The 25000-nt window shown below is 44.2% G+C and overlaps 2 protein-coding genes across 5 annotated transcripts in view; both read right to left on the bottom strand.

The window, feature by feature from the left end:
• Positions 1–1834, bottom strand: part of znf512b (zinc finger protein 512B) — a 31116-nt gene extending 29282 nt beyond the window's left edge. For 3 of the 4 annotated variants that reach the window (XM_079740748.1, XM_079740750.1, XM_079740752.1), the window contains exons 1-2: positions 1569–1834; positions 899–1063 (exon numbers count right to left, since the gene is read on the bottom strand). The gene's annotated coding sequence lies outside the window, so the exon portion shown is untranslated. Of the gene's footprint in view, positions 1–898; positions 1064–1209; positions 1245–1568 lie in introns of those variants that run through there. The other variant, XM_079740749.1, reaches the window with a different exon arrangement.
• Positions 1835–5978: 4144 nt separating this feature from the next.
• Positions 5979–25000, bottom strand: part of LOC307078785 (sterile alpha motif domain-containing protein 10-like) — a 44138-nt gene continuing 25116 nt past the window's right edge. Inside the window, exons 3-5 of the mRNA XM_079740758.1 lie at positions 17105–17273; positions 12131–12271; positions 5979–6094 (exon numbers count right to left, since the gene is read on the bottom strand). Of these exons, the coding sequence (XP_079596884.1) occupies positions 6072–6094; positions 12131–12271; positions 17105–17273 (333 nt within the window). The 3' untranslated portion in view covers positions 5979–6071. The remainder of the gene's footprint in view (positions 6095–12130; positions 12272–17104; positions 17274–25000) is intronic.

Genomic DNA, 25000 nt, shown 5'->3' with positions numbered 1-25000 from the left:
AAATCAATACCCTCACGTACGTGCACACTCCATGTTCTGCCATTCAGAAGCCGGGATGGAGTGAAGAGAGGGCGGTAATAACTGAGGACATGCTTACTTTCCTGAGTCATCTGGAGGTTCACATGCCTTCTTTATGCATTACAGTGTAGTAAAATGTAAAAAAGAGTTCATTACATTAAATGTCGATTGAACACATTAATTACTCCAGCTCCATCACTTTGTTGCATCGCAACTGATTTTTCTTCACTGTGGTTTGAGATAGTCATGCATGCACCTATTATGCACAACATGATTTAATCCACAACGAATCCTTGCAGTCTGCAAACTACGCCTGACCCTTAATGCTTAACATGGGGCAGCCTATAAATATGATAGACGGAAGGCATTTGTTGACTAAACTGTGATAATCAAACCAACATGCTTCCTCTTAGCACACATTAATATATCCTCCTAAAGAACAACACCACACAAAAAGTCAAACATTCGAGACCTAAAGGACCTACAAACATGCCCCTATATTGCAGACTGGATGAGAAGGGATGTTCCGTCAAGGTTGCAGTGTACTGTACTCACAGTTGATTTGATGATGACCCGAAGTCAGTTGCACTCAGTGTCTGTTCCAAATCTGACATGACTTTTTATGGGAATGCAGAAACCTCTAGTAGGCGTCCTACACGGACAAGAGTTCATGCCCCACATTCTGTACACAAAAGTCTCTTCCTGAAAACCTCCATGAAGAAACTTGTGCAGAGAAATGTATGCAGTGTTCTAGATGGCTACTGTCCTTGTATAAATCATAACAACACACATGCATCTATAATCTAGATTCTACATGTAGGCCACTCTTTAGTGGGGATGTGGTCACAACGTACGTGCGTGTCAAGAAAGCCACACCTACCTGAACTGTTGGGAGTCCCCCTGCACAGGCGGCAGGGCAGCCGGGTCACCCACGTGGGGGTCAGGCGATAGGCAGCTCGCAGTAGGCGTTTTCCTCAACGTTAAGTTACATGGCAATCACACACACACCTGCCGAGCTTCGCGGCACGCCGGTCCGGCTGGGTGGCTTTAAAAAGAGGCAGACAGTCGTCATTGTCGTCGTATCCCAGCGCTTTGAAAACGAGACAGTCGCGACAACCGAAAAGAACACGGAAGGAGCGTATCAATAATAATTTATTTAAAAAGAATATAGCGGATACTTCACCCTATTACCGTTTCAGAATCGTACCCCTTCCCTGCATTAATATGTATACCGCCGTGAGACACGAGTCACCTCCTCACGATTAAAAAATGACCACAAAAGAAAAGATATATCCAAATCATTGAGGGAAATATTAAATACGGATGGTTTAATATAGGCAGTGAAGCAAAATGGCGACTTTATTACGAAGGAGGAGTAAAAAAAAAAATCCTTGCGCTGGCTAGAGCTAAAGGGAGGCACAAAAATATGTTTAGTGCAGTAATTTCGACGACTGCAAGACAGTTGCTTAGAGTAAGAGGAAGCAAAGCGAAGGAAAAGGTACAAAAACACGAAATGCCAGGTCCTTGGGGTTCACTCTGACGGTCCTTACCTCTGGATTATTTCGTTGTTTTTTATATCGATATATCCCCGCTGCCGTGTACAGTACTACAGTAGTGTGTGTCGGGTCATGCGCGGATCCACTCCACCTTTGGCAGTTGCAACTCCAGTCTTAAGGCAACTTGCAAACTCTCGCGTTATTATTACCCACATCGAGCAGATAATATTAGTTGTTCGGTCTAATAAACGCATTACTAAACCGTTTGATGCGGCTCCTTCCGACGTAACGGCGTTGGTTCATGACGAAAAAGGGTCAGCCTCAAATTTCTTAAATCAGCGTCAGAGAACTATTTTAATCTGCTATATCTGATCGTCGTGAATTCATCCACTCAGACGCTTGACCATATTTATCAGAGATGATGGTTAGGCCTATATTATTTAAAGCTGATATACCCGTAACGATTGATTGTGACCGCCCTATTGTGGATTTAGCCATTCATTGGTCTTTCCTATGAAAAAAAGAAACCGTCCTACGGGCTTAAGTCTGTTGACACGATGTCAGAAGTTGAAAACAATGCTGTTTTGATTGCTTTGCAGAAGGCACATGATGATACATACAAGTAGACTAAATGACAACATAGGAGCAAGGGATGTTCAATATGATTAACCTACCAGCCTTTAACTGATAAATAGATGATGACTGAGTATGTGCGTGTGTGTGTTTGTCTGTGTTTGTGCGTGCGTTCGGGCGTATGTACGCGCACGTGTGTGCGTGGTCACGTATTTTTAAGTGGAATATATCTGCATATATGTCGTCTCGCAAGTCATATGAAAATTAGACGACATGGAGAAACATCCTCGTTGAAGTATATATTGACCTTAAAAATATCCCCTCAAAAAGTGCTGATGCACATTTGTTCTACAGAAAACCATAAGGATTATGCCATTAAAACAAGATTGTTTGATGAGTGCCAGGCAACATGCCGATGAATATGTAGGCCTACTAAAATATTTCAGTTTATTTGAAACCCTGACCCTAACCCCTCAGAATAGTAGGTTGATTACGATTGTTAACAGTGCCAATGGAAGGGGTAGGCTCAGATGAATTAACCTCACACGCCCAATTCACGGAATGGAAAGCAAAGTTAAATTGTAAATAGCCTAGGTCTACCACCAGTAGGCCTAGGCCTACCACCATTAACCACTTCCACAGTACATAAACGGATGTTGTATTTTTTTTCTGAACAATCAAACCAAAAACAAAACAAGATATCCGACTAAATGACAGAGATAGTAAGAACTTCTTAAAATTCCCAAAACAGGTTAAGAATACTTTAAAGTACTCTCATGTCCCGCAAGGGGGCAGTGCTGTCTTTAAATATTGACATGACGGCGAACGAAAGCTGGGTCCGAGGGCAGGCCTACAGACCCCTCATCATCATTAGGTCCTGCGTGCTGCTCTTTAGTGGCCCCATATGAAGTATTAAAGCCTGTCAGCCGTTATTTTTGTAAAGGCTGTTGATGGCTGTTCACTTCTAGGCTACTACGAACCTATGAAAACAACCAAGGCTCACTCTGCGATTCACAAATTCATTGTTTAATCTGGGATTAATAATGTGTATCTGTGCCTGGTGTTTATTTAAAACCACCGATTGAGCAATTAAAAAAAAGGTCTTGACATTGAAATGTGGCTGTAATAGATGCACTTTTTCAGTCTGCCCTGCAGCCTCTTCCTCGAGGTGCACGCGTTCATCAGGTGCGCGGCTTTCTTCAAAGACTTTCTTCTCCTGGAAAGTGTTTATTGTTTACTTTCATCTTGTCAAATATAACGATAAAAGCCACTGGCATCAACACACACGATGATTAAAATAATATGAAAATATTTAAAATATTTGTACACATTGCTGGTAATTAAGCAAATAGGAAATGACGACAATGTAGACATCAAAATCACACGTCAACGCCTTGTGAAGAAGGTACACAGCCAACAACACCCTGTGTATTTAGCCATCCTCATCATGTCGTTCTTTTATCCCTGTTATATAACCCGCGGTCTCTGATGGTGTACAGCAACCATGTGACACATCTTCCATGTTATTAACAGGTGAGATGCTTACCGTTTCTCAGTAATTAATCCCAAGTGTGAGTAGTGTTTTTGTGTGTGTGTGTGTGTGTGTGTGTGTGCGTGTGCGTGTGCGTGTGTGTGTGTTTGTGCTTGTCTGTGTGTGTATGTGGTGGAGTCTGTGAGTGTCTGGGGGGCGTAACTGTGAGTTTGTGTGTTTGTGCGTATTTGTGTGTGCGCCTATATGTTTACAGGTCGTCACAAGGATTAATTTAGTATTCATCGAGTGACTGGCATGATTCATCGTTCCTGAGTGGCTTTTTATGTTAATTCCAACTTTAAAAGCCGTTCCTTCATCTTTTGTCGGTGACAGCAGGCCTATGATAGCGATACAGGTATGAATACGTATATTCCACACACAGGGATTGATAGTGAGAGGGGCTATAGGCATAATTTATTAATAAATAAGGCAATGAGAAAAGATAACAAACATGAAATGAGTCGACGGACAGGAGTGTTGGGGTAACAAAAATGGGACGATGACACATCGAAGGAAAGCAGAGGGTTAGAGGAAATAGATGCAGTAACAGTGAGAGGTATTGACATGGACTAGAACAGAATGCACCCAGCAATAGCTTAAATAATAAGAACACAGTAACCTGGAGCTGTTGTTTTGAACTGCTTTTTTATATTTATCAATATAAATTTTAATGCCAAAACCATCTGTAGTGTAATAGAAAAAGCAGTTTTAAAGGAGAAACATATTTTATACAGCTCACGGTAAATAAGGGCATAATATGCATGTGGAAAAGAATTGCACAGGAGTATCACACTTTTTGTATGCGTTTATTCTAAAAAGACAGCTTTAATTTATTATACGATATACGTTTTTATATATCAGATATAATATATATCAGACATTTCCTCTGTTCCCCTTTGTATCACATCCTCACTAACCAAGTAAAGCGAGACGTTTGGAAGTATACATCAGTGTCAAAAAATAAACCATAGAGTGTCTTTTCTTCACTTCCTCGCTAAGAGTGGTTCACTTGCTTAGTCCCAGAAGTCCTTCAAAGTCTGGATCGATGGGGTTGAACTGATGGGAAGGAGAAGCTCTGACTGGACGGTGCAGCCAAAGCTTCTCGTATTCTCGCGGTTTGGACCGTGAATGAGACGTCCCCGTTTCCGGCTCACTGTATTCAGCATTCCTCCGGTTCCTCAGGCAGAGCGTCGTGCCAGCTGCCCTCACAGTATAGACGGCGTTCTGGGCTTTTGAAAAAACGAATATAATGATATCACATAAATAATATAACGACATAAACAGATGGAGAACCTGACAGTGACCGGAGGGCTTGGAAGATGTACATGCTGCAGTTACTTGATCATTATATCATAAGTTGAGCACTTCCTAAACAAGACGCCATTCATTCTGGCCTGCTACAAAAAAAGCTACTTGATCCACAATAGTCAACAAAAGCAGTCGGCTATTGGTCTTGGGTTGTCCTCAATTCCATTCTAAATACAAACGTACAGCCACAGTCTACACAGACCAATGGTTTACATTGTTATAAGTTATCTATTGAGTTTCTTCCATTGATTGTTCATAATGTACTGATATACTGCAGGTCATCCAATATACATAGACGATATCTGAGTGCTGTGACCAATGAGCACTGTTTTATTATATATTTGTTTTATTTAACAATGGACAAAGTGATGCATATTCAAAAATGAAAGTCCTGAGAGGTTAATGTTAAGGGACCTAATAATGATGACTTGATGATAATTGCAATGAAAATATTATTCAAAGGAAATTAGGAGCTTTTCAACAGCTACCCCCCACCCCCCCCCCGTATTTTGTGTGTTATTTTTCCAGTTTCTGGAATAAATTTAATCGTGGTCTGGTATATGTAAATATCCTTGATTAAAAAAACATTAATTACCATGTCCAAATCATCTCAACTGTCATATAGTAACGGTTTTAAAAGGTAACATAAAACCACACAGAATGACCTATTGTAGATCTAGCAGCAAACCAAAAAAACTTGGACTTTGTGCATGGAAAGTGGACGTTCCCCAACAAGAAGCCTCTGTAGGGAATTCAACCAGCATCACTTCAAGATCACCAGTTAGCTCCATCGCAAATGAGATAAAAACACAAAAGTATTGTCTCTGATAAGATTGGGAATGTGATATGCTCGTATTGTCGCTGGGGATGTGAACCTTACATCGTATCGCTATGTTAATGCACCCCCCAACCCCCCCACCCCTGAGCAAGGCTTTGTCTCTGTTTTCTGTGTCTCTAAAGTAGATTGGCCGTGTTGAATGAGAATCCTCTGGTCTGCTTGGCATGAAGTCTATAGACTTGTCCTCTCCCCTTTCACGCGTTGATTCTCCCCTCACATATCTGCACACAACAGCTCCTCCAAGACTCTGGGAGCCGTATTGTGGCAGAGGAGAGGAAGAGGGCTGCCAACTGGATCAAGGGATGAGCTAAGAGAAGTTTCCAAAGGAGGCTGTAAAGAAGAGAGCGAGAGAGAGAGTGAGAAAGTATGACAGAGAGAGAGAGTGAGAGAGAGAGGAATACATAATTAAGATTTGAATAGATAGAAGCACTGGTAGTCACAGAGGCTATATCCTAATTTATCATGCTGGTACGCACGCTCACATATGCACACACACACACATGCGTGCGTGTACACACATACACACACACACTCACGCACACATCCACCCTGCCCTCTGTTTAACCCCTATTTTCGGCTTCACTTTACAAAGGACAGGCATGGGTCCAGGGCCCTTCAGGGAAATGAGTTGTTTCCCAAGTAATCCCCACAATAAAGTACAAGTGTACGCCTCAGCAGTAAGTGAGAATACCGTGGGGCTGGCAATTAACACTGTGGGGAAAATACGTGCAAGACACACCAAGCAATACGCATTGTGCACTTAAAGACATCACAACATTAGATGAGCGTGCACTCTTACAGCGAGAATAGATACACAGTGCTGTAGACCCTTTATGGCGTCTCCCTGCGCAGTACGACGGCCATTAGATGAGACAACAGTCCTGATTGTCACGCTACGCAGAGCTGTCTCCGCTGAGCGACAGACGGAGGCTAAGATCGTCTGACACATATGGTCGGAATAACAACCCCCCCGTCAAGGAGCCGATCATTCAAGATTCAACTAACTGACACGCTAGACGCGAGCCACACGCAGCAACACCTGGCCTCCGCCTCGTCCGCGGTATTATCTGCCTCCCTCTCAGCCAGCAGCAGATGTGGCCAGGTGGTTTCCCTGACAACAAGCCATTTGTCCTGTCCTGAAACGACACCAGGAGACAGTAGGACACTGTCACCACTGCTTCTCACATCGCTGGCATTTAAACACTAAGCCTTCCACTACTGATAGCTGGGAATGAGTCACATGCTTCATAAACACACGCACACACACACACACACACACACACACACACACACATACACATACATACATACATACACAGACAGACACACACACAGTGTTTGCGTGTCTTGTCACATATTCACACACACAAAAATATACAAACATAAACACACACACACATACACACAGACAGACACACACACGCACACACCCACACGGAGACATACAAACAAACACATGCAACAAACCAGCACCATGGAGCTGAATGAAAATAACTGAATCTAAGTGATACTGTGAGAAATTTCAAATGGAGTAGACTAGAAAAAAAGTCCTCCCCTGAAAAATGTCCTCTTTAACCAGCTCCCCAATGGGATCGTCAAATTGGAGATGAGAAGAGGGAGATGAAGGAGATGTTGGAGGCGTATAGTAGAGGGTACGAGAGACACGGTGTGCGCGGCGACTAGGCAAAACAAATTGTGTTCGAGATAAAGATTCGCTATTTTGCTCTGCCTGCTCTGAGTTTGTTCACATTCTAATTCAAAGCTACAGTTCAGCTGGCAGACGCACACCGCCAGGAACTCTTTGTGAAGTCCCCACAAGGGCAAACCCACACAAACAGACACACACACACGCACACAAATAAGAGGACTACTCCAAAACCACAAGGTTACCACGACGATCTGCCATAGCAACAAAATGTCTGTTGAACGTTTTATTATATATATTTCTTATTATTTTCAATTGAAGGGGTAGTGTGTGTGTGTGTGTGTGTGTGTGTGTGTGTGTGTGTGTGTGTGTTTCCATGGATGTTTGTTTTACGTGCACTCACGCACGCGGGCGCATGTTTGTGTATGTGTGTGTGTGGGCATTATCATCCAGTTTCAGCTAATCACCACTGGGACCCCGGAGACAAGCACAGATGGCTACAGAGACACACACAGACACACACACAGACAAACACACACACACACACACACACACACACACACACAAACGTGTTTGCGCACGGAAAACCAACAACCACACAATTTGGGAGGAGATCAGATGTGTTGGAAGGACAGGGGGGGGGGGGGGGGGGGCAACTTACCATTGAGACAGATAACAGTCAGAAAGCCCTACTGACAGAGGGAAAAGGGCAGCTTCCCCATGAGAAGGCCAGATGTTGCAGGAAGGCCTGCTGGGACCACACAGCTCCAGAGAGCACTTGTAGGGCACAAGCCATATTCACTTCACTCAGTTGTTCTGGAAGAATCACATATCAAGCAGTCCTACGATGTCATTGCATAAACTGCAGAGGGCAGAGTTTGGAATGTTTCCTTGTTTTTTTTCCCAGTGATATTTTACTGAAGAAAACTAATTTGCATTGAGTGGATGACGCTGTCAGATGGGATTTTGTGGGGGATGGGAATTTCTACAGTGGCCAGTCTACACGGTTTGGTTTTGAAACCTTAACAGACACTTTTACAGTTCTTACTGCTGGCCGAGGTTCTGTTCGCCAAATCAAACGCTTACAGATCCCCACCTCCAGCAACATAATTGGCATGATGTCTGACTTCTGACACTAGGTCGGTCAAGTCTTCCATTTGCAGTGTGTGTTGAGGGCCGTGGTCAGTCGACCTTGATTTGCAGCCATTTGTATGAGCTGCAGCAAGACCTTTCAATCCCGTAGAGTATAAATAATATTAAATTCATTAAGAATTCTTCAAAGCATCCCGTGTCGTCATCATCACTCGTTCAGGTTTGCTGATTGGCTGACTGCATGTTGTTGGGAGCAAAGCTGCCTGTGTCGGGAGGGTTTGAGAGTAATAGCTTTAGGCAAAACCGGAGGTTATCTTGCTAGATTACGGCTGGCTTGGGAGGGCTACACTAGCACAGAAAGTCTCATGGATTCCTAATGAAGACTCAGATAATGAGAATCTTCCTACTTTCTTTCATTTCTTGCTCCTTCTTTTTCCATCTTTACCGAAGGCTGTTGGGCTCTGATTTGAGCATTCTCTGTTCTTCTGATTTGCGTGTATCACACATCCACCCCACATTGCTGACTCTACATATAACTCCATCTCATACTACAAACACACTTGCACACACGCACGCACACACACATGCACACACACACACACACACACACACACACACACACACACACACACACACACACACACACACACACACACACACATCAAAACCGCAACTGTTTACCAACCGTATTCTCATTACCCAGCCTAATGACTGTGCAGGGAGAAACTTTGTCCCAAACAATCTGCAACGAAAGTAATTGGATTCCTTGTTGGGTGTGAATTGCAATTACAGTGCAGAAGGAAGCTCACCCTGGGCTGATTTGAGCGGAGCAGAGAGCGAGTCCGGGGAGCCAGAACCTAATGACGGCTGGAGGAGTGATATTACCGCGGGCCATGGCTCCAGCGTCCATCTGTGCTCATTAACCTTGTGATGTTCCCGCTCCATTATCTGTTTTGTTTGTAGAGAACTCTCGCAGCCAGCAACAACCCTCTCTTAATAACTCAATTCTACGTGTGATCCCTTCCAGTAATTCCCTTCAGTGATATGGCAGTAGAGGAATGTGTGTGTGTGGAGGGGATAGGACTAGACACCAGGAAGAGGAAGAAGAAGAAGAAGAAGAAGAAGAAGAAGAAGAAGAAGAAGAAGAAGAAGAAGGAGAAGAAGAAGGAGAAGAAGAAGAAGAAGAAGAAGAAGAAGAAGAAGGAGAAGAAGAAGAAGAAGGAGAAGGAGAAGAAGAAGAAGAAGAAGAAGAAGAAGAAGAAGAAGAAGAAGAAGAAGAAGAAGAAGAAGAAGAAGAAGAAGAAGAAGAAGAAGAAGAAGAAGAAGGAGGAGGAGAGACCAGCCCAGCTGAGATCTGGTGTACCCATAGATCTGGTGTAAAAGTTTCCATTACACGGCACACAGGCTATACAGGCTCTACTCTGAATCTCACTCATGAGCCTTCACATAATTGTGTGGGGAAGAGATTCAGGGAATAAAAGCAGTGGATTTCTATGTGTGTGTGTGTGTTATTACTCTCTTTCAGCATGCGTGTATCTCTCTTTTATTATCGTCTAATTATCGTCTTCTTCGTAATTATCGTGCAGCATAAATGGGCTGTGAGCAATCACATGGTTTTGGGCTTCTGTTAACAATAGCTTGTGATTTGCCTCTTAAATAAGACAACATGGAGGGGTTTCGTCAGCTTTCTGCCTCTCTACCATCACCTCTCTCCTGCACCAACCAAACCATTCCTTCCTCTGTAGCACAGCGCTGTCCCAGCACCTCTCTTCCCCAAAGACCTCACACCCGGCCCAACCTTCAGCTGTCATCACATAACCAAACCAAATAGATCACACAGATACACCTGTCGTCACATAACCAAACCCAATAGATCACACAGATACACCTGTCATCACATAACCAAACACCACTTCCTAATCCCATCTCGGTGTCAAACGACATTATCTACATTATCTGAGCTTGCGCTAACCCCCACCCCGCTTCTCCAATAAACCTCAGGTGAGCCCCAGGTGAGACCTAGGTGTTCTGTTGTGTTCTGAGGCCTGTTTAACCGAAACATTACGTCTGCACTATTCTGTCATCATCAGTAGTGTGTTTCAACCCCAAACTTAAACATTCACAAAATGCCTTTAATTGACCCCGTGCAGTCCTGTTATTACAATGACATTCCCACTGGGACCGGCGTTTGACAGCGGGTGTCTGGGAGTGTCAGTGGGTGGCGCTGCTGCCTCACGGGACCTTGAATCTCCTGTCTGGGTGGCGGGATGCATCTTCTCCGATACGTTATGGTTTCCCTCTGGGTGTTGGGTTAGTGGTTCCACCATGAACAAGACATGCAAGCTTGTGTTTGCGTGTGCATGTGCGCGGGTTTGCGCGTGCGCGCGCATGTGTGTGTGTATCCGTGTGTGTGTGTGTGTGAATATAAATGTATGTATGGCAAGGGTTATGTTTGGAAAACAATAACAATAATGATTCTGGAAACCATTATAATATGTTGTGTTGCAGAAAGTTGATTGTTATTGTCTATGGAGCGACTGGATGTTATCACAGACCGAATATTGTGGCACTGTCGATAAAAACAATAACAAGAATCCAAAGATGTAATTAAGAGGCAAAACAACACCCATCAAACCTCTATTCCCTAAAGTGCATGCAATGTTATTGTTAAGTCATCGCAAATTATATTTATTGCAAGAGTCAAATAATACCTTCGGCACTTTAATGAACGCAACAAGGGGAGGAGGAGTGGGGATAATTTCATAGTTAAGGGCTGTGACGTTCCTGAACTAAATGAAACATGTTACTGGAAGAGAATCGTCACACCCCGAGACACCCAGGGAGGGAGCGGAGAGCCAGCCCAACAGCATAATCCAGGTCAGTAGCCATCGACGGGGCTGGGTTATCAAGGGTGGCTTAAAATGAGTCTTTGTATGTCACATCAATCAGCCTGGAGGCAGTGTTGCATGTAAACGAAAACCCTGACAACACACAAACACACACACAAACACACACAAATGCACAAATGCACACACATAAACACACATACACGCGCACACACAAACAGCTACAAACAGATGTACTTTGATGTCCAGTCCCGGCCCATGTCATCAAGCCACCCACCCATTATCCCAACTCAAATAAAACCCAGTACATTACAGTCATTGTCCTCTTCCACTTTGCCAATACTTGTGAGCCAGGGTATTCGAGGACACTGTGTGTACAATGGTATTAGCCTCTACTGTCTCTCTCAGGCTGTCTGGCTGTCTGGTTGTCTGGTTGACATGTAAACATGAAAAGGGCTGCCTAGGTTGAGGTCTGTTGTCTCTTGCGCATTTACAAGTTAATATTCTATCTATCTGGCTGTTATTTAACTCCTTTCACAATTTGTTACAAACACCCACAAGCATGTACACCCACATGCAGACACGCACACACATACTGTACATGCATACAAACACGCTCACAAACATAAAACACAATAAAAGAAAAATATATACATTATGAATCAGAACCACTAGCTTAAAGCTAGCTCACTTCTGTGAACCGCTAGCTCACTTCTGTTAACCGCTAGATCACGTCAGTGAACCATTAGCCCGTTAGCTTACTACTGCTAACCGTTAGCTTACTTCTGCTGAGGAGCTGAAGGTTCCGCACTTCCTCCCGCACCTGCAGCTGCAGGACCTGCTGCAGCACCTCCTGCCTCAGGCCCTCCTGCACGATGCCCATCCGCTCCAGCTTCTCCCCGTTCAGACGCAGCAGTGCCCGGCCTGGAGGCGGCATAGACAACAAGGGCAGGGGGGGTGGGACGCATGAAGGTCAGGTTATTGTGTATGCTCCGTACAACCCTGTGTGGGGAAAAAAAGGAAAACTGTGCAATGCAGATGTCTCCCTGCATGTGCGTGTCTGTCTGATTGTGTGCATGTGTGGGTAAGTAAATGTGTCCACGCATGGGTGTGTGTGTGTGTGTGTGTGTGTGTGTGCTTGTGTGTGTGTGTGTGTGTGTGTGTGTGTGTGTGTGTGTGTGTGTGTGTGTGTGTGTGTGTGTGTGTGTGTATCTGCCACGTTAAAGTGTTGGTGTGTGTGTGTTTGCTTGTATGTGTGTATATCTGTCTGTGTATTGGTATGTACTTGTTTGTGTCAGCGTTTGTACGTGTGTGTGTGTGCGTGTGTGTGTGTATGTGTGTGTGTGTGTGTGTGAGTTTGTGTGTGTGTGTGTGTGTGTGTGTGTGTGTGAGAGTTTGTGTGTGTGAGTGTGTGTGAGTGTGTGTTGTTTGCAACGCGAATGCTGTAGTCTGCATGTTAACTTAATTTACAGACTAGGGTTAAGTGCAGCCCTGCGGCCATATGGGAGTCAATGTACTGGCACTGGAAGGATGGGTGGGACTGTCTGTTAACTGGGCTTCATCTTTATGGCAACATTAGGTGGTAAACCCCAGGGACATGCATATTTAACATGCCATTACCCACAGTAAATATTACCTCTTTTACAGCAGTATGCAGAATCACACATACACACAGACATGCATGCACACACACACAAACACACACACACACCTACACACACACACATGCGGGCATGTACAGACACACACACACACACACACACACACACACACACACACACACACACATGCGGGCATATACACACACACACGAACACTTTCACAAAAATATAAGCATATTTCCCTGAGACACACACAAATACATACGCACACACACACACACACACACACACACACACACACACACACACTTATTTCTGTGTTGGGAAAGAAGAGTATCCATCATTTGTGCAGCTACCATGTGTGAACGCTAAACCCTAATTAGAGTCATTACTCATGCTGTTCACTTTCCAAATCAGTCCATCCATTCCCATTTCCTGTCTAAATACCTCCGTTCTTTATGTCTGTCTTTCTTTCTTGTTCATTTTTTCCTTCCTCACTCTATGTATCCATCCATCTATCTATTTACAGTATACATCTATCTTTCTATCTATGTATGGTACTATCGTATCTATCTATACCGTCTATCATTATATCTATCTACACTATCTATCAAAACTTTCAATCTAGCTATCCATCGTATCAAATCGTGTCACCTCCTTCACAAACAACTCATTCTGTAAATGATTACATTGTTTGAATAAAAATTGCAGATAGACATGAAGAAGACAGGACATGATGAGACAGAAAGAGTGGGTTGGAAGAGGAACACTGTACAGATGATCACACGGCGGTCCTGCCTCTCTTCGTCCACCAGCCTGTGAACATGACATGTAAATGTCCTCAATAAGGAGGGTGTGCTTCAACGTCATGTGACAGGTGGTGTCCAACCCTTAATGCTATAGATTGATCCATTGTCTCCCATTGTGTAGACAAGGGCTAAATCCAAGCAGAAAATGGCATTTTATAGCTCATCCTGGCTCGGAGAAAAAATGCACTCAAATCGGATGGATGGCACGCAGAGATTTAAAAACGCAGAGACGTGTTTGAACACATCTGGCCACAGGAAAGGGAAGTGCTTTCCGGAGATTCCCGGGGATAAATGTTGTCATGTTCATAAAATGCTGAGCTTGTTTATCTTGCGTTCTAGTTTTGCTGGTCAGGACAAAATATCTGTCCAGAATGGTGGCATGTAACCCTGACGTAATAAAATCCAAAACTCAGAAATCATCCACTGTGAATCACTGTGTTCAGAACTGCTGCAATCAGAAGAGTTCTGATTGCAGTGTGCTACAGCCCTGATGGACAGTAAGTGGACCGAGGGAGGACAGCATGACGGAGGGGACCAGTGCTCCGGTGTAACCAGATGAAGTGGAACAAGGCGGACCCTGAGTACCTGCTCAGTCCTGAAAGGGCGGGGGGGGGGGGGGGGGGGGGGGGGGCATGATAATAAACCAGTTAGCCTTAGTAACAATGGATCCATCTTAGCCTTTCTGTCTCTGTCTGTGTGTGTGTGTGTGTGGGTGTCTGTTTGTAAGCACACATACAAACACACACACACACACACACAACCACACACACCCTTCTCTCCTGTGGCCCGCTGTGTCCAGCTATCCCAGGGGCAGTGAGAGAATGCCCTAGAAAACCACTGTCCTCGCTCTTCGCATGTATCCGGACCGGGGAAAAGCAGATGAATGGTGCTTGAATCAATTCCCCTCAGGCAGACATAACATAGCTCTTAATAATTGCCTGCAGAATATCAGTGCGGTGAAAAAAGGGAAATAACAGTGGAAAAAAAGAAAGAAAAAAAAGAAAAGGGCTAAAAAGAGATTAAAAACACAAAAAGGGCCTGTTTGATGTGACCTCTCTCTCAATTTAGCTCCAAAATAATTGCTTTTCAAATGTTTTCTGCAGGCAAAATGGTTGCTATTGCTGTCCTGGTCGTAATGATAATGATCCTTTAAAAAAGATCCAAAGCCATTTGGAGGAGAGGTTGGGGCAGGGGGCTTCCTCTGGAAAAATGAGAGAGGCTTTGTGAGAAGCCTTTGATAGGAGGCTAATGCCATTCATTGTATCTCTCAAGGCGTTCTTTATGCACTATCGTGTAAATAATAAAAACAAGAAATTGCCTACCGCAATTAAACCTGCCGACAGATGGGTGATTTGATCGATTGGAGTTCACACTGACACACAACAGCGATACAGTAATTATGTATTGGATACTTGTTTAACGGCAGTTTTGCTGGCCCGGTTGCAACAAAGCACAGAGCAATGATCAGTAGTCTATTGTGATATCGATGGGAAACACTCTTGCTAGAGAAAGCGGCTGGGAGACGTGGGCATGAATACGTCTGTGCTGAGAAGGTATTGACGTTCTCGCCCTCCAATGGGAGGCCTGCGGGGTACTGCGAGGTTGCTGGGAATCTGACCTTAATGCCTTGCCGTCTCACTGGGGCTGGTTTGTATCATGCAGCTACTTCATTACAGCTGAACTAAATCCGAACTTGAAAATGTTCTGCCTGTCCTGCCCGGTTACTAAGGGATGTTGTTGTAGTTGTAGACTTACAGTATAACTAATAAGCCACGAGAGGCAGTTGTTTACGGTGATTTAGAAACAGCTAGGGGCTGTTGTTAGGCACAACGTGAAAATTAAAAACACAGCAGCATAAAATGCGATCATTTCTTGAAAACATATCATTATTCAGCCAGCAGTATAGTTGCTCAAGACAGCAAAACGGTTGCCAGGCAACACAGGCTAGGATACTACTGAGATTAGCGGCACATACATACTAAAAATGAATTGTTATAAGGTCACAGGTGTGCGTGAGTATTTTCCAACAGCTTTGAGCCAATCAGAATCAAGGAACGGAACTATCCATTTCATAAAGGGTTTTTAATGCTTTCCGGAGTGAATACATCTTAGTAGTGAATACATTTTAGTAGTACTGGAACATTACTTTTAGAAGTTGGTGCCAAGGTCAGGGCTTGGACGCCTCTAATCATGATGTAATTATATTTTCTATTTTACTGTATTACTCTCTATCTGTCTTTTAGTATCTTTCGTCTCTGACCGCACACACACGCACACCCTCCCACAAACACATACAGACACAAAGAGCTAATGACCATTTAGGAAATGGAAATTGGTATGTTTATCAGTAATTGAATACATAAACAGAATGGTTTGTGTGTTTCTCTCTATAGCTAGCTCTCTCTGTCTCTCGCTCTCTTTCTAAATGAAATCATGATATTCGAAAATGAACTGTCTAGGATAATCTCTCCTAATGTGTACTCTATAACCTTGATACAGACTCAGAGGTTCTGTTTGTATGCCCATGAGTGGAGGTGAGTGGGGACTGGACACATAGCCAAATTACTGTCTGCTTTATTTTATAGAGACAGAGAGTCGGAGAGAGAGAGAGAGAGAGAGAGAGAGAGAGAGAGAGAGCGAGAGAGAGAGAGAGAGAGAGAGAACATTGAAGGAACAGGAAGAGACAGACTGAGTACTGTGTCTATTTGTGTGCACACGTTGTCTCAGGACATTGTGGTGTGCTAACAATACCCTGACAAAGATCTCAGCAAGCGACCACTGTTCAAGCAGCACTTTCTCTCTGTTCCCTTCAAAAGAACACAAAACATTTTCATTTTTCCACAAAAACGTCTAAATCGCACTCAAGGAGATTTTTCGCGTAAACCTTTTCCGGCTGAAAAAAAACAAGCTCAGCTTTGGAAACAATCATTGGCTGTACAAATAAAACCATGGCACAGCCTTCCTCCTGGAGGTCGGAATTGCAGACGCACAGCGTTGATTGCACGTCAGAGTCCTAACACAAGATGTTGACGCTTCACAAATAAACACCTCAGGGTTTTGGCAGATCATCCATGTATTTTAATGACATGCACCAATGTGTTTTTTTTTGCGTACGACCGGTGTGAGTGTGCGCAAGTGTGTTTGTACATACACATACACACATACACACTCACATAGAAATACACCATCAAATACACACAAAAGCTTTCTCTCACTCTCTCTTTCTATTACTTGCAATTCACCCTTTTGCTGCAGAACATCCTCCATTTGTCTTCCCTGTGTGTGTTTGTGTGTATTTCCGCGTGCGCGCGTGTGTGGGGGTATGTATTCGGCACGTTGCGCTCCACCTGTGATGGCGTGGTGGGCGAAGGCCTCGACGTAGGTCAGGTAGTTGTGGGGACAGTTCTTCTTCAGCCACTTGCACACGTCCTGCTGGGTCCACAGCACCACGGGCTTGGAGAGGCAGGACAGCGTGGGGCTGGTGTGGTACACGGTGAAGGCCTCGCCCGGACGCAGCTGGAGACGCACGCATACACACACACACACACACACACACACACACAAACACAGACATGCACGCACACATGCACACACACACACACACACACACACGATCGCACACAGGCACGCATACACACACAGGCACGTGCGCACAGGCACACATACACACACACACACGCACACACACAGGCACGCACACACACACACATAGGAAAAATGGAAGAGTTAATGTTCTGTAGCACAAGGATGAATTGCAAGCGTGAGTGAGAGCGAGAGAGAGAGAGAGTGAGAGCGAGAGAGAAAGTGTCTATGTGTATGTGTGTACGTGATTGTGGGTATCTATGTATGTGTGTGTTCATGTGAATGTGTGACATATAGAAAGAATGCATTAGTAAATTTGTGAGATACGTTGATGCATGGTTGTTTAACACATAATCATATTTAATTGATTTGAATTCATTACTTATACACACTTTCCTCTAAATGTCAAGATTCTAGATTCTAACCAATTATGATTTATTAAAGGAACATCTTCCTCGAGTGCTGTTCATTCACTCTGCAAAATGTAGAAATCATTAATGAATTGAATAATGAATTAAATGTAATTTACATTGTATCTTACATTGCATATAAATTAAACTTCAACGTTTTCAAAGTAAAAAATACAACAACAGGGAAGAAGAGAAATAACCGAATTACAAACTGTGTTTAAAGAGTACAAGAAGTGCAAAGGCATACAGGCAAAGACGAAGTAAAAGCTGTTGTTCTTCACCTCTCAACCCCAATTTACAGATTTAAAAAGGGAATCTGTCATTTCCACTGGCTCAGTGTGGTTTTTACCCTATACTTTACTCAATGTGACAATTAAATCCAAAGGGAACAATGCATCCGGCTGCTAATCAGTTCAGTCCATCAGTAGTCTTAATTGTTTTGCAGAATATTTCTGTTCTGCTCTATTTTTAGGCTAACTGTATATCAATGACTTCTACCTCATTTTACTTGTTCTAGTTTACTTGACCTTCTGTTCTTTCTATAATCATTAAAATGTATCCCTGTCCTGTTTTGCATTGTATACCTGAGTGTGTCTGTATGTGCATGCGTGCGTGCATGTGTGTGTCTTTGTGTATATGTGACGGTGTACATGCATGCAATTCTGTAAGACTCTATTCCTTCCAGGTCAATACCTTCAAGCAGTCAAGAATGCATATGGCCGTCTCCATATGTTTATCTCTGTCTCTATCTCCTTCTCACCCTCTCGCTCTTTCTCTAAGGTTCCTCTTCACCACTTCCCCTCGTCTTTGATCACACACACACAACAGAACTCACACTTCAAAGGAACAGAATGAGTCTGCATCGCGGTGCGAAGGAGTTTATAAAGATGTCAGGTTCACCCACCGATTATTAGATGCAAAGAACACAGCACTCCTCCTCTCATGCAGCCCTTGGTCTATATTCTCTGTAGCTTCCTTCTTAGATGAGATAACTCACTTTTATGCACAACTACCAAAAAAAGCGCGTCTTGCTGCTTCCTGTGGCTTCTCTGCAGTCTGCCAAGAGAGCCTGCAAATGTGGTTGTGCAGCACTTGAACTTTGTGCGTTTACTCCAATTTTGATTGTCTGCTCTAAATGTTCCCACTCGGAAGTCTCTTAAAATGTCCTACTAAATGACTAAACGTTAACGTTGCCACAAAACAATTAAAATCACAGAAACAATTCAAAGGCAAGGTGCTACATCATGGTTCAGTGGCTTAAAAGACTTCTGACCACATTGGTATCTTTCCCCTCCTGTCATTCCGTCTCTGTGCATATAGTTTGTAGCCTGACACCTCTATTACAATGCTGCACTAACTGAGCCCATTCCACTTTAAAGACCTTATTTGAAAAAAACAATGCTTTCCGTTTGACTGTTTTCACTGGACACCATAATTACGCCCTGAGATCCATCGCTGCTCAATGGAGCACTAAAGCCAGTTTAATAACCCCAAATTCACTGCACTCCTCGTTGTTAATTAAGATTGAGGTGGAGAGGTGTGGAGAAAGCCCTGTCTTTGAGATGACTGAGTGTGTCAGACATTTGAGGATGGCTATTATCTCAATCTGCAGTGAAACGGGGGCTCCACGCCGTCTCTATCGCCCTCCGCGGCGCCGCTCGTATTGATGCACATAAATCTGTCTGTGATTAGGATATGCAGCCGGGGGGACGAAGGGGCTGAGGAGAGAAAGGTTAGGAGGACAGGTGCTACAGAACGGAACCGCCCCGGGGGAGTGGGAGGAAAACAGCAACGCAGACAGGGAGATACAGACAGACAGGCTGACAGAGAGACAGAGAGAGAGACACAGACAGACAGGCTGACCGGCAGGCCGAGAGAGAGATACAGACGGACAGGCAGATAGGCAGAGAGGGACACAGAGGGAGAGAGACAGAGAGAAAGGCAGAGAGAGAGAGAGATACAGACGGACAGGCAGATAGGCAGAGAGGGACACAGAGGGAGAGAGACAGACAGAAAGGCAGAGAGAGAGAGAGATACAGACAGACAGGCAGACAGGCAGACAGGCAGAGAGATATACAGACGGACAGGCAGACAGACACAGAGAGAGAGATAACAACAGACAGGCAGATAAAGACACAGACACAGAGATACAGACAGACAGGCTGACAGGCAGGCAGAGAGAGAGATACAGACAGACAGGCAGCCAGGCAGAAAGAGACACAGAGAGAGATACAGACAGACAGGCAGACAGGCAGACAGGCAGAGAGATATACAGACGGACAGGCAGAAAGACACAGAGAGAGAGATAACAACAGACAGGCAGATAAAGACACAGACACAGAGATACAAACAGACAGGCTGACAGACAGCCAGAGAGAGAGATACAGACAGACAGACAGGCAGACAGAGGGAGAGAGACAAAGAGAGACAAACAGAAAGGCAGAGAGAGAGAGACAGGCAAAGACAGAGAGATGGAGGCACACAGGCAGACACACAGGCAGAGAGAGAGACAGAGAGAGAGATATGGCGATAGAACGATTGACAGCCAGACAGACAGACACATATATATATACACACACACAGACATACAGGCAGATGGACAGGCAGACAGAGAGACAGGGAGACAGGCAGAAAAACAGACAGAAATAGACAGGTCGGCAGAGGGACAGGCCGAGAGACAGACAGACAGCAAGATAGCGAGGCAGCCGGTTGTCAACTGTGTGTGTGTGTGTGTGTGTGTGCGTGTGCGTGCGTGCGTGCGTGCGTGCGTGTGTGGGTGTGTGTGCGTGCGTGTGCGTGCGTGAGTGCGTGAATGTGTGTGTGTGTGTGAGGAAGGTGGACGGGGGAGGGCTCTATAATTTGACGCCGGCTCACATTTCTGTGTGAGTAATGGGCTTCATCATCAGGACGCCAGACAGAAGGGAAATAGAACGATGACTCCCTCCTCATCTTTCCATCTCTCCCTCGCCCCTCCTTCTTCTTCTCGCCCCGTCCCGTGACCATCCATCAGCCTCTATCTCCTCTGGCCAGCTCCCGGCTCCCCTGGTTCACGCTTCACCGACGCCCCCGGCCCACTCCCTCGCCCCCGAAGACCTACAACTGTCCACCAGGGGGTGCTCACTCATACGCCAGGACCACGCCGCCTCTTGGCCGTCTGTAGCTAAGGCCAACATGAAGTTTGACGGGGAAGTGATTTAATTGTCGTAATACCAAGGCAGTATATTTTTTCTTTGTTCGGTTAGGATCTCAGCGGCTCGTTTGTGTTTAGGATGTGGTGGGGTCCTGGGCAACAATGATACCTCATTAAAGTTAAGTTAATAGAGTCTGGGACCTAGAGTGGTGTGTGAAGCCGCCATTCAAGTCCCAACCTCAATGCGCTGAATATAGATGGTCTACGCTGATGTTTGGAAAAATCGCAACAGTAAATATTTAGGTATTTATAATTTACCGCATGCTGATACAGCATACTTGGAGAAGGAGGGCAATTTACTGCTGACATGTTGTAGCTTTGACTCTTCAGTGGATGCGTGGATAAAGATAGGAGGGGAAATGCCCGACTTTGGTGAAGGACCTTAGAGCTGGTACACCCATATCTCCCAATACACTCCCCAATAAAAAGTATTACAAATACCTTATTTTAAACATAACAAAATAAACACATTCCAACAAATAATTTCCTCCTTTCCTTGTCCCACTTCACTCCAGATTCAAAGATAATGTGCAATTTTACACAACCTCGATTTTTTTTATTTAATGATTTTGTGTAATTTGATTTGGTATTCAGATTCTCATTCGCTGCATCAGGAACATGCACTTTATACTTTGTTCCTTATAATTCAGAAGAAGGGCGGGTTGCTTCCATGTAAACAAATCACGAGTTGCTAATGATTCCGCAAGTGACGTTACTCTCTGTTGTTTATTTTTAGAGTCCATAGTTTTGGAAGTTTTTTCCGAAACAGCCTCAATAGCATAATCCACTGACTTTAAAGAGTCCTTTAAAGTGTCCCTCCAGCATCTACCTATTCTCTCCGACTCACTCATTCAGATTGTATTCTCCCTCACTGCAGAAGCACAACCTTGAACATTTTTCAAAACTTCCAAGTATCTGTGTGTGGGTGTGTGTGTGTGTGTGTTGTGTGTATACCTGCTCCTTCCCTCCGTGGAGCTGAATCAGGGATTAGTAAAGGTTCACAGATCAGGGGGGGGGGGGGGGGGGCTTCTTAAAATTCACCCTCTGTGACCGATAAGACCTCTCTTCCATAGCCCTCCTCTGCTCCCTTCCTGCCGTTGATCAAAGATTCTGCACCAATTAGCAGAGGAAAAAATGTCTGTTTTTCTCTGTGTGTTGATGTGTGTGTGTGTGTGTGTGTGTGTGTCCGTGATTGTGAACAAACATGACATGGAACAGATGGCGATGTACCAGTGATGCCAGTGTTATGGGATTGGCATTAACACACTCAAACCCCTACTCTCACTTTCACTTTCTGTTCACCCTCTCGGCTCTCTATTTCTCGCTCATTCTCGACAGCGCTCACCTTGTTTCTCTCCCTGCCTCCCTTTTAGTGGTTCCATCTGAACCTTAATAGACGCCTTACTCTCTGTTTCCTTCATGTTCTCCTACAGTAGGACAAGCACTACTTCATATTCTACTATGGTAGGACAAGCCATCCTGCATGTTCTCCTACAGTAGGACAAGCAATCCTTCACACCTCTTTCAGATTACTTCCTCCCCACCCTGACTTTTACCTCCTAAAGCGTCTCTCTTCCCTAAATGCCCTAAATGTCTTCCATCTCTCCTCCTGTCTCTGCCAATAACTATGTTGTCACTTAGCTCACCTGTCATATGCATGTGTGTATGAGGGTGAACAAATGTGTGTGTGTATTATGTGTGTATGTGCATGCATCTGCTTGAGCATGCGTTTGTCTCCGTCAACATATCTGTGGGTTTTTCTGTGGGTATGTTTGTGTGTGCGTCTCTTCTTGCTTGTGTGTGTTTGTGTATGCGTGTGTGTATGTGGTTGTGTGTGTGTGTGTGTGTGTATGTGTGTGTGTGTGTGTGTGTGTGTGTGTGTGTGTGTGCACTGGCATTCATGTGCCCACGCGTTTGTGTGTGTCCACGTCTGTATGTCAACTGTCTTGTCTGTCTGGGTCGGCTTCACACACCTCTGCCTCTGGCTGCCCTCAGGTGTGATACACTTCTTGTGATCAGTGGAATGGGAGGGCAGGGTCTCAGAGGACAACATGTTGTTAGAGGGGGAGGAGAGGGGGGAGAAGGAGGAGAGGGAGGAGTAGGGAGAGGAGGAGGAGAAGGAGGAAGGGAAAGGGGAGGAGGAGGAGGGGGGAGAGGTGGAGGTGGAGAAGGGGGAGGAGGGGGAGGATAGGGAGAGAAGGGTGAGGATGTGAAGTTTGAACCAGAAGCTTCTCCTTGTTGACCTTATGGGCTCCAACACATCCAGGACAGAGCAGCACATTGCTGAACGCTGGCATACACACAGCACACTTTGTCTGACTTCAGGCCTCACCCAAGGGTGTGACTTTACTTCTGATAGGATGGAATGGGAAGGGTTGCAATACAAAGTGTCTGTGAACTGCAATCAAAGTTTGTCCTCTATGAAAATAAATTTAAAGATTCTAGTCTGGTGCCCTTTTGTTTTTTCCATTCAGGATTAAATTTGAAATGTATTCGGGATTAAAGCCCATCTGCCTGAGTGACATGAGGGTCCTTGCATGAGGCTCTTGTTCTTTTTCTCTTTTTTGTTCTGTCTGTATTGCTCAGTGTCTCTCTCGGTCTCTTTGTATCTGTCTCTGTCAGTCTTTATCTCGGTTGTGCCTCTGCTTCTGACTACATGCTTGTCCCTCCCTGGAATGATTTGACGTGTTTGACAGATGTCAGCTCAACTAAACAGACAGATAGAAAGTGGCTAGAAGAAACAGTAATTGAATAACAAATATGGAAAGATACTGCTCAACACATCTTTCCGCAAGAATCACCTGATGCCTGTGCTTCCTTTGACAACGTTACTAATGATTCACAATGGTTGATCCTCACAATAAAAAATAAATTGGACTGATCATGATGATAAAATGCCCAACAGACTTGAAAAACAAAATAATCCAATAAATATATTGGCATTAATGCCAATGCCTTCAATTCTCAAAACTTGCAAGAATTAGCAAAACAGTACAGTATGTCTTTATGCTATATTGGTCCAGTGTACAGATTTCTTTATGTCAACTAAAAAGGTCTTATACCGTGTATTTATAATGAGAAACTCTAAAAAACACTGACCTATCGCAGACATAAAAAGCAATCTGCTTAGAGTGCTGCTTCACCGCTAAATAAGACTCCACTAACCTCTCATCCCGTACCTCCTCAACCCAGAAAGAATCACAAACACATACACAAGCACACACACAAATCTGTTAGGGATGGGTAACGATCCTATTTATAACACGGCTCTTCTCAATGCTGTTGAACGCTCCGTTCATTTGCATGGTCCTTCACAACTTCCGGTGGTGAATAATTTTTTGAAAAATTCACTTTTGCTAAGCATATAATGACCACTGTCAAGGAAAGAATTTTTTCTATCGTACCACTCCGCAAGTAGCCCGGTAACTAATCAACCCCAGCGTCCTCGGTTGCTAAGCGACGTCAACGTCTTCGGCTCGTCAACACTACGAATGCTGGTAACAAATAAATTGTAAAAAGACAAACAGCGTGAAGTTATTTTTTTGGCCATAGTTTCCATATGCTAAAGACGTGTCTAGTTCACCGTCATGCAGGCTGTGTTCAGTAAAATAAATAGAGATCTGTTTTCGGCGCATGTAGGCCTATCTGCCTAAGCCAACGTTGAAATAATTTTGATATTGAATGTTGATGGCGCAGTTGTTGAAATAAACAAATTCATTTCATACAAATCATAAAAGTCTCCCCCTGTGTCATTGTGTGTGTGTGTGTGTGTGTGTGTGTGTGTGTGTGTGTGTGTGTGTGTGTATACGAGGTGCGTGCGTGCCTGCGTGCGTGCGTGCGGGGTTCTTGATTGACCGATTGTTGAACATTCTTCGAATACTTTTCAGCGAATATCGAACAGTATTTTTGCCAGAAATGCCCATCCCTAAAATCTGGCTAAACTCGCAGCTGCCAAATAATAATTAACCACCTCCAAAATTATTTAATATTTGGAAATTATATAAAAACTGTTAATTAAACAATGGTGGTTTGACAGCCAACAATTGATACTGTGTGCAGAT

This window comes from Pollachius pollachius (genome assembly GCF_949987615.1).
Source record: "Pollachius pollachius genome assembly, chromosome: 8".
In the NCBI taxonomy this organism is placed as follows: Eukaryota; Metazoa; Chordata; class Actinopteri; order Gadiformes; family Gadidae; genus Pollachius; species Pollachius pollachius.
This window is presented reverse-complemented; position numbering and strand designations above follow the sequence as displayed.